The sequence below is a fragment of the Pimephales promelas genome, chromosome 6 (assembly GCF_988280905.1).
Source record: "Pimephales promelas chromosome 6, fPimPro1.hap1.1, whole genome shotgun sequence".
Classification (NCBI taxonomy): domain Eukaryota; kingdom Metazoa; phylum Chordata; class Actinopteri; order Cypriniformes; family Leuciscidae; genus Pimephales; species Pimephales promelas.
Window position 1 is genome coordinate 1,577,630 of NC_142774.1, and position 10,908 is coordinate 1,588,537.

General features: G+C 35.7%; 1 protein-coding gene across 1 annotated transcript; it reads right to left on the reverse strand.

Moving 5' to 3' along the window:
• Window positions 1-358: 358 nt before the first annotated feature.
• On the reverse strand, window positions 359-8,112 carry LOC120460431 (uncharacterized). Its single transcript, XM_089132739.1, has 6 exons — window positions 8,009-8,112; window positions 7,022-7,254; window positions 6,630-6,950; window positions 3,976-4,110; window positions 3,720-3,772; window positions 359-3,630 (listed from the first exon to the last, which is right to left on the reverse strand). Exons 2-6 carry the CDS (start codon window positions 7,059-7,061, stop codon window positions 2,701-2,703), a joined length of 1,479 nt encoding a protein of 492 aa, XP_088988865.1. The 5' UTR covers window positions 7,062-7,254; window positions 8,009-8,112; the 3' UTR covers window positions 359-2,700.
• Between the last annotated feature and the right edge of the window lie 2,796 nt (window positions 8,113-10,908).

Genomic DNA, 10,908 nt, shown 5'->3' on the forward strand with positions numbered 1-10,908 from the left:
GCCAGATGACTCATCCGGCATTCATTCGAATGGCCCTAACTAAGACCTCTGCAGCGGATATAAATATACAAACTATAGTGAAACACTATTATTAGCAAGGTAACTTAGATCAGCAGTTTAAGACATTAAATCTGTAAGCACATAACACAAGACAATAATCTTAAAGATATAAACAAGACTTTATTGATTGTTCTAACACATAAAACTAAAATCTAACCCAATCACATGCACACACACATTCATACGAGTTGAGATAGAGTAATAAGAGTGAGGAAAGAAGGAGTTTTAAGAGTGAGATGGTGAAATCCCAAGTTTCTATATGCACTTATGAGACATGACTTGAACAAACCATCCAGTGCCGGCGCTATGGGGGGGCATTAGGGGGCAATGCCCCCCCAAATGTATTTTGTGCCCCCCCAAATTGAATTATGATATAATTTACAAAATAATATCAGTTTAATTTAATTCACATTTCAGTGAGAAATAGTACAAATATATGTCTACAAACGGCTCATTAGCTGCAAATACAATAAAGCCAACATAAAAACCAGTGTGACGCTGTGAGGAAACCCCCCTGCCGCCCCCCCAATCACGCACGTTAATACTTGAATGAAATGATTTTCAGTTGGCGCGACCGCGCGAGCTTCCTGCATTCAAAACAAAGCAAACAGATGAAAACTCCAAAAATGGAAATTAGAAAATGGTTCAATACCACAGTTTCTCCTTACACATCGATTACCCCATACAGCAAGACAACGACAGCCCGGCTTTGGTATTTGGTGCTTCTACCGTGCAGTGTTGTAGTCGAGACCGAGACCAAAGACAGTCGAGTCCGAGTCGTAAGTGTAGCTATTTATCTAACTGGCATGTACTGTAATGTTCACTATGTGTTGTCACGTGATGAAACTAATTTAGTTGGCCTAGTTTTTGCGCTGCCCATTGTCCTGAAATGTCACTCACTCCCGCCGTGGAGAAACAGGTGTTAAGCCTATATTTTCTTGTAAATGGAAATTGTAGAATAATATCTGTGTATGTTGTGGGTGTTTTTTATTTGTTAAAGGTGTTAAAGGTTTTATTTGATAAAGGTAACTACATGATGCTTTTTTAAGGCTACGAATGTAAATGCTTAATTAGAACATAGCAGAATAAAGATGAGTAACTTAGCTTTTTTTTTTCTCACTTCCGCCATTGAGATAGCATAACGGCTATTCTGTCAGTGTACATGTTCGTTAGCTTTGCTATTATAAAGCTGTGTTCAGAGTCGGTCTTGCAATTTTTTTTTTGTATAGGCCTATTTAACCCTTGATCAAATTTCTTAAGAGTCACTCGTCTTGCAACAATGTGTAATGTTTTATGTGTTTATTGTGTGGGTTGCATTCTACTTCATGTTAATAGCTAACAGAAAAGGCAGTAGCAATAATAAATATAGGATATCTAATATCGGAAAAAAAAGTCCCCATACCTACCTAGTGCCCACCCATTGAAAATAAATGCCCCCCTGCTAAAAGCGGTCTGAAGCCGGCTCTGAAACCATCAATCATTAATTTAACCCTTTTATTGTTTCTAAGGCGGTTATTCAATGTTATCTCAATGCACCAGTTCAGCTAAGAGTATATTTGCGTTTGTCTGTGCGTTGCTTTGGGGATTCCCTTTTGTCTGAGTAAAAGGGTGTTTCCCCGAGTCCGTTGTTTGGCTGGTGGTCTTCTCGTGCCTGAACAGATCTTGGGGCGGCCAATCACGTGGTGTGTTGGCAATGGATGAAAGTCTTTGGAAGTTATAAATAAGTTGCAATAAAGCTAAGAACAGAAAGAAAAATGAAACGAGAGTATAGATGGTTAGAATGAAAGCTGTTTAACCCGTGGATGTTATCCTGATCTTGTGGCTTCTCCACGACTTCTGTAACTCTAAGCATAACTTCATTATAACAGCAACATAATTCCAGTTTAACTAGCATAACTCCAAGACTTTCTCCGGGTCTTAGATTTTAAACTCAAATGTTTGTCCAGCCTCCTGGATGAGTTCGGACCAATTAGACACTGTCGTTATTAGAGAAGTGGTATGTCCTTCAGCTCTCATCGTAAATCATGCGTTATCTGGGATCTCTTTACTCTCCAGCTTTAGCAAACAGAGTACAGAGGATACAGTTTAGACATGACTATTATAAGAACACAAAACATTTTACACAGATTTCACTCAAGCCATTTTCTGAATTAAGAACATATGATCTTTCTGATAGGAAACACGATACACTTTCATTCACACTAATCTAACAGTTAGAACAATCACATGACTTATATGTGACCTAAGCATAATAGACACATACAGAGGTTGTAGACACAATATAGAATTATGTAGTTGAGCGATGTTTGATTATGAGTCCATCAATAATTGTTGTGGGATGATGTTTTGTATTTGTATATGTAAAGTCTCGGTCTCTGTGGTTTTTAGAGATGTCAACCCTGGGGTCGTTGAGGGGTCCTTAAGAAGGTCTGTTTTAAATCCGTTGTCTTAGGATCAAACAATCTCTGCTGCTCTCTTGGTGGGTCCCGAGCCGTGCCATCACTGACCCAGTCAGTCTTTTCCAAACTAGCTTTGACCAGTTCTTCCTCTATTTTGGAGCCTGCAGGGGTTTGTTTTGCTCAAATCCTACATGAAGTATGGTCTTAATTAAAAGCAGAGGTAAAGTCCACGAGCAACATCCTATTGTGGCTCCCCTGCTGCTTTAGAAGAATCAGAGGGGTTTGTGGGTAATTGTGGAGTAGCATAAACAGCAATAGAAGAATCAGAGGGGTTTGTGTGTAAATGTGGAGTAGCATAAACAGTTTTACAAGAATCAGAGGGGTTTGTGGGTAATTGTGGAGTAGCATCAACAGTTTTAGAAGAATCAGAGGGGTTTGTGGGTAATTGTGGAGTAGCATCAACAGTTTTAGAAGAATCAGAGGGGTTTGTGGGTAATTGCGGAGTTGCATAAACAGCAATAGAAGAATCAGAGGGGTTTGTGGGTAAATGTGGAGTAGCATAAACAGTTTTAGAAGAATCAGAGGGGTTTGTGGGTAAATGTGGAGTAGCATAAACAGCAACAGAAGAATCAGAGGGGTTTGTGGGTAAATGTGGAGTAGCATCAACAGTTTTAGAAGAATCAGAGGGGTTTGTGGGTAATTGTGGAGTAGCATCAACAGTTTTAGAAGAATCAGAGGGGTTTGTGGGTAATTGTGGAGTTGCATAAACAGTTTTAGAAGAATCAGAGGGGTTTGTGGGTAAATGTGGAGTAGCATAAACAGTTTTACAAGAATCAGAGGGGCTTGTGGGTAATTGTGGAGTAGCATCAACAGTTTTAGAAGAATCAGAGGGGTTTGTGGGTAATTGTGGAGTAGCATCAACAGTTTTAGAAGAATCAGAGGGGTTTGTGGGTAATTGTGGAGTTGCATAAACAGCAACAGAAGAATCAGAGGGGTTTGTGGGAAGCTGATTCTTGTCCCATTTATGCCACTCCACAGAGGGGTTTGTGGGTAATTTAGCGGTATCATAAACAGTTCTTGAAGAATCAGAGGGTGTTATGGGTAACGGAGTGTTTCTGCAGTCAGTGTGAGGTCTGGTGTCTTTAATCTCCTCGTACAGCGGTTGAGGAACCTGAGAACAGAAAGAGGAATTATTTACAGCTTTTAATGAAGGTCATTCATTCAAACACATTCTTATCAGATATTTTTAACTTTACAAACCGCTTCACTGTTTTCTGTTCCAGGTTCAGATGTTTTAGAAGCTGAATCACGGTCTGTAAAACAAATATACTACATTAAATACTGACAATAATAATTCACATTAGTGTTAAAGATATATGAGACTTGCGTTGACTAGTTGTGAGCAGCAGGGGGAAGAAACATCTTTCTAGACTACAATGTAATTCACTGGCAAACAACTGTAAACAATATTCTGGCAAATAAACCTCTACACTTCTGAGAACATTGGCTGGTTTACCTCGATGATGCTTCTTGTAGAGAGTCACTATACAAAACATGAATCCAATGATGAGCAGAAGCAGAATCACAGTCACACAGATGACCAGAGACGAAGATGATGATGAAGATGACAAAGTTGGTGTTGTACTATCCTCTAAAAAATAGACAAAAGCATTCTCAGTGACAAATAGTGTTTACATTTTCAAGGTTTAAAAAATCCAGAAACTCTCCCTTTTGTAAATGAAAAATCTTGATAAACTTTGATTTTTATAAACCTCAAACTTATTGAGAACTACACAAGGCAGACATCCCACCTTTAGTTATGATCATACTACACCTTCAGCTATAAATATCATACAATACAACCAGGGATTATCTGTGTCTCTAGAACAGACACTCAAAACACGGTTTTCCATTTCTTTAAGACACTTTAGTTCATTGCTCTTGTTTTAGACCCAGTTTCCTATTCTGTAAAAAAGGAGAGCTGTAAATTAATGGTAAAGGGCTGTAAATTAACAGTGCATTGCTGGAAACCACAGCTGCCAGTAAATTAGCCTTATTTTACAGTGCAATTTCTAACAGTCTGATTAATGATTCTATTCGTGCCCGTTCTCATCCCAAAGCGCCATATACGACGCTTTTGCAAAAGCGTAAAAATCCAACGCACATGGCACCCTTTAACGTCAAATGAGTCGCAGATATATTTGGGCAGAAGGCGCCCCCTAGTGGTCTAACCCTAACCCTACACCATACCTAAACTTAACCATAACCGAAGCGTCTCATTAGACGTTAAAGGGCGCCATGTGCGTTGGATATTTACGCTTTTGCAAAAGCGTCGTATATGGCGCTTTGGGATGAGAATGCGTTTTATATACATGTACCGTTAATTATCTCATCAGTTCATTTGCGTTTATTCTCCCTATTGGGTTATGTTCCTTGTCTGTATAGCTAGCAAGCAACCATCGAAAACATTTTTAATCAATGTTAAATCAATTTTCATGTCAAAGTTAATCAACTCCACTTCTGCACCTGCAATTAATGTTGAAAAAAATTCAATAAAAAATTCATAACTGAATCAATGTTATGATGTTTGTTCAACATCAAGCTTACACTCTCAGAAAAATGAAACACAACCAGTACAACTGACTGAAAGACACACCGCATGAAGTCCACTGAAGAGGATAGAAGACATTAAACAGTAGAGCATTGGTGCTTGCGACGCCAATTTCATGGGTTGGATTCCTGTGGAAAGCAAGTGCTGATAAGAATGTAAAAGTGTACGTTGAAATGCTACATGCTTAAAATGCTCAAGTTGCTTTGGATAAACCAGACTGACTTTATTTCTGTCAGACGTCTACAGAAGCTCCTATTGAGAATTAACAAAAGTGGATGTTTTATTGAAAATGTTTGCTCACCATTTTGGTGATCAGTGTTTGCTTTAGTTGCTCAGTTTGACTCTTTTTATCCGAGTTTGTAGTCTTTGTAACAGTGCTTCCAAAAATACACACATACAACACATACATATAAATTCACCAAACATATCTCTGCAGGATAAGAGCAAGCGTATACTTGTGAACAAGTATCTATTACTATTTGGATTGACGGCTCAATCGGACTGAAAAGTCTTTATGTAAACACTGTAATTGATCAGATTTTGCTCGATCCCAAAGACATTTCGATCAGATAGGAAAGGAAGGTTTATTCCTTTTTTATCCGATCAAGAGATCATGTAAACACTTAATCGGACTGAAAACAGAAACTGAAAGGACTTCGCATGTGCAATGATGTAAAAAGAGCGAGCTGTTGATCCTGTTGAATAAAGTGTCATGCAAATGAGTATCTCATCATCCTATAATCCTCCTTTCACTGTGTGTGATTGTGTGAGTGTGTGTGTGTGTGTAAATAAATAAATAAAGAGCAGCAAATACACCAACATTACAGATTTCACTCATATAGCCCATAATTTACCTGGATTTCAGCAAGCGATCCACATAGCAATTACGGGATATTTCAGCCATGCCAATAAAACTCATTTGAATTTTCATGAGAACAATTGCAAATGGAAAAATATAAGACCAACCAAGACTAGGTTGGTCTTATATTTTTGCATTTGCAATCTTTCTCAGTTAAATTCAGAAAGTATACCTGTTGACATTTACTGTTTTGTGGATGAAGTTAAGCATGTTTTCACATAAGACTGTAAGCAATTATCATAAGTTCCTCTTTATTATTCTTCTGGCTTTTGAATGAAGAAGTATTTTCTGAGAGCGCACGCATGATGTTGAACCAAAATCACATCTAACATTGATTTAATGGTGAAAAATGTTCAACGTTAACCGCGGGTGCAAAAGTGATGTTGATTTAGTGTGATTAACATTGACATATTAACATTGATTTAACAGTGTTTGATGGTTTCTTGCTATCTGTGGTAGCTTTATGCTCCATGTGGATGTTACTGTCATTCAAAACTGTTTTCTGTGGATTATCTTTTCTGTGATTTTTGTTATTTCCAATTTAGTTCATGCATAAAACAATAATAAAAAAAATACAGTCAGAAAAATAAAACTTAATTTAAAAGGAAAACTAATTTTACCAAACAAATTCCTCGTGCAATAATGTCAGAAATAACAGCATTAGTCATGGTCAAGTTTAAAAAGCATCTGGGTTACTCACGCTTTATAACATACAGATTCACTTCAGTGGAGAGATCTTTTCTGATAGGTCTATCAACGCCACAGTAATATTTCCCAGAATCCTCTTCTGTCAGATCTCTGATGGTCACAGTGAAGACTGCTGATCTTGTGTCGTCATACAGAGAGAATCTTCCATTATTAACCCATTTATCTTTAATATCAGTCTTGATTTGGTCTGTGCAGACTGACCACTCTCCTTTACAAAAACACTTTGTTTTGTCTGTATATTTTTTATCATATGTGCATGTGATGTTGACTCCTCCTCCTGAATATCTGGTCACACTCATGGAGCTCACGACACCTACAACAAACCAGCATTAAATACTTTATTATGTTGATTATGAGGATCCAAAAGTTTCCTCAGACTCTTACCAGGAATCATCATGAGAGTGAAAGTCCAGATGATCTTCATTCTTCTCTTATTAAATGATCTTCTCTGTTGTTAGTAGATTCAGTTCTTCTGTTGTATCAGTGGAGTCCGTTCTGTATTCAGTGTTCAGTTCTTCTGAAGCTCTCCGTGTGTTTCAGTCTTTTAGTGTTTGATTATGAATATGATGAGATGCTGACTTCCTCTTCCTTTGTCTCCGCATGTGTCACAGGTACAACTGAGAGAGAGAGAGAGAGAGAGAGAGAGAGACTATTTTTAACTGCTCAATATAACTTTTATTACAATAAAATTAACAACCATTAAACATTTTGTCACAATAAATGAATTACAAACTTAATGTGAAACACAAGTCTCCATTCACAACTGAACATAAAGCATCTCTATAACATATAACTTCATTAAATCAACAATCCTGGAAATCACCATTACTTCAAACACCTTTCCCACATCACTATCATTCATTTGATCTACATGATTTCTCTTATGACGTATTCAGCCATGTTCACTTTACCTTTAAGTATACACTTTATAAAATTAAAACACTGACATTCTCCACGTCTACTTTTCATATATTTAAAACCAAAAATTTTAATCTATACAGAAAAAAAATAATTAAAACAATTGAACTTTTATATATATATATATATATATATATATATATAAATAGAGAATGATTAATGAATGAATTGATAGATAGTTGTATTTGAGTGACTAATTATAACATTTTATATTGTATATTTTGTATTGTAATTCACCTGCTCGGGGACTACAGATGGAAACTAGCTTAAGCTAAATCTGGTGCAAAGCATCTTTAATTAATGTTTTTTTGCACATTGTCCCTGTTGAAATAAATAAATAAATGAAATAAATGAAAAATGAAATGAAATATATATATATATATATATATATATGTAGAGCAGCAAATATACAAACATTAGAGAGTTATTTCTACCAAATATCTCACAATTTACCTGAATTTCAGCAATCCAGCCACATAGCAATGGTGTGCTATTTCACACAGCCATGCCGATGAAGAACATGCCAAAAAATGAAAAAAATAAAAATAAATAAATAAATAAAACAAATTCCATCAACAAAATAAGACCAATCTTGACTTAACACAGAACTGTTGACATATACAGTTTTGTGGATGAAGTTAAGCATGTTTTCACAAAAGATTGTAAATTTCCACAAGTTCCTCTTTATTATTCTCCTGGCTTTTGAAAGAAAACCAATATTATAATAAAATGAAGTAGTAAGTGAACATACTTCTCATAATTTCACTTTACTTCCGTCTCGATTTCCCTCTATATCCACATTCTTGTTCTCTATTCAAGTATTCATGAATAAATGTAGTTCTGCTTAAACTAGAGAAAACACACACACTACTTGATCATTACGCTCATGTTTTCATTCAACAATTAGAGTTGAATTAAATATATTACATTTCTATCATGACAGCTCTTGGAGAGACTGGAATAATGGATATGACAATGTTTTCTCAGCCGATGTGCAGTTTGGAGCACAGATGTGCAACAGCTGAAAGATACTATTATACATGTGTACAGCACTTCTCACCCAGCACACACAGCAAAATCCCCAGGGTTAAATTAACACTGAGAAGTGTGAATTATATAAAGAAGCAGTGTTAAAGTTAATGAGATAATTAAGTGAATAATTGAGTGATGATTGAGCATTATTGAAGACACCTGATGTTAACAAGCAGAATCACTGAAAGGAGAAAACCAGCTGTTTTAAGTCACCATTATGGAGATCAGTGTTTGCTTTAGTTGGGCTCTTGACCCTTAAAGCTACAATACCTAAGATTTAGATGCCGCTAGAGGGCGCTACATTCAAAACAACAACAACAGCTTTGCTTGATTTTGTTTGGCTGCTGTGTGTGAATATATAACAGCCAGATGAACAAATAGAAAAGGTGATCTAATGGTGATGGTTGTGTTTTAACATAATCATTAATTGACCTGAATCGCTGAACTCTTCAAGAGCATTAATTCTGAATTAAATTTACCTTATGGTTTTTAACAGCATGGTAATTATAGAACATCCCATTTTTATCCTGTTAAATGACTTCCAAACAATAAAAAAGAAAATATAGTTTTCATGTAGGCACACACAGACATCAAGAATTAACGTATGAATCTCAGCAATGGTGACAAACAGATCACCTCTGAACATAAGCTCATTATTTATTCATGCAGCAATGCATGATGGGGGCCATGAATGAGTTTTGATTGGTGGCACCCAGAATGCAATGCAACATTCTTTATTATTGTCACCATTGTTGAGATTCACAGGGAAAACATTGATGTCTGTGTCTTAAAAAATTAAAGAAGGGAAACTTTTAAGAAATTATTTTGAATACATTGTAAATGTTAAAAATATTATGCTGTACAAGGTCACTGCTGCTATAATTAATAAAATAAACCTTACTCAGAAATTAGGCTCCAAATGAATTCAGTGATTCAGGGTTTCTACCTCTGTAAGCGGCAATCCACCTGTCACTCAAAGGGCCACTCCATTAATTATGCAGAACTTTAAAGCTTAATATAATTTAAACAGATGAGTTATGGAAAAATTCACCCCCTCGCAGTTATCATGAAGGGCAAAATTAGCTATATAGAGCAAAACCCCTTTTTGCACCAAGCTGAAAACACATTTTTTGTTTGATGCGACAAAGTGACCGTTACAAATCGATTTGTTCTTTGAGTCAGGAGTGTATGTCATCAATAGATGGGAGCATCAGCTTCTTGTCTGGGATTAGTTGTGAGATTGAGCTTATATACTTCACAGAGAGACTTTTTCAACTGCCTTGTAAGGTAACAAAACTTAAAATGGAGTACATGTCATTCATATACATTATATTTGCATCAATAGACACCTCTATTCTGAGTGAACATGTTACATTGTACACCTCTAAGCAATTTATATCTTTCCCTCTGTCTGACATGTTTCTCACATCCATGCTATCTATAATCTCTTCATTCATTCAACCACATGCATTTAAACTATAAGATAATACAACTGATTATTATTATGAATATTAATAAAGAATAATAATACAGATACATGATATCAAAAAATGAAAACATATTAGATTAAATTTTAGTCTTCAATATTCATACCCTTTTATCATTTAATGTTTTACTTGAAAAGGGATAAATAGAAAAATCTGTCACATGGAACCTTTAACATACAGATAAAATGTATCAAATATTCCAAAAACAACTCTAAACTAATTTATTAATTACACATTAACTGTTTCTTCATGTCACTCTAATATAATTACTTTCTGCAGAATGTAAACCCTGAAGATGTTTCGTTTTCACTGGTAGTTGTGATGTGGAAGTGTCCAGCGATGGGACAAAAGTTGAGTAAAGTTTAGCTGTGGCTTCAACAGAAATAAGACACACATTTACTTAAATCAACTGAACAGATGCTACAAATAATCTCAGAAAAAAAAAAAAAAAAAATATATATATATATATATATATATATATATATATATATATATATATATGTTCTGAATCAACTCATATCCAAAGAAAAGGCTATTTAGGATCTTATTGATTAACTACTGAGGACATTTTCTTTATTTTTTGATGAAATTGAGAAGACTTGAGAAACTGACAGATTCTCATATCCAGGAAAACCCTACTGGTGAACAGCAGGTCTGGGATGAACAGTCTATGGGAAAAACACATTGATTATTAATGATCTGACTTTTGAATGCAACTCTTTAGCACGTGTAGTTTTAGATATTTCTCTTACTGCGAGTGTGTTGTACAGGTCAGATGATCTGATGTTGGGCTCAAGAGATATATATGTGCCTTCACTGGGATCAGTTCTGGGA

Excerpts from the sequence above, each read along its gene's own strand:
- LOC120460431 (XM_089132739.1), bottom strand. The coding sequence starts at position 7,061 with ATGAAGATCATCTGGACTTTCACTCTCATGATGATTCCTG. Across the intron at positions 6,951-7,021 it reads CACTCTCATGATGATTCCTG|GTGTCGTGAGCTCCATGAGT; the intron begins GTAAGAGTCTGA and ends GGTTTGTTGTAG. Across the intron at positions 4,111-6,629 it reads GAATCTGTATGTTATAAAGC|AGGATAGTACAACACCAACT; the intron begins GTGAGTAACCCA and ends TCTATTTTTTAG.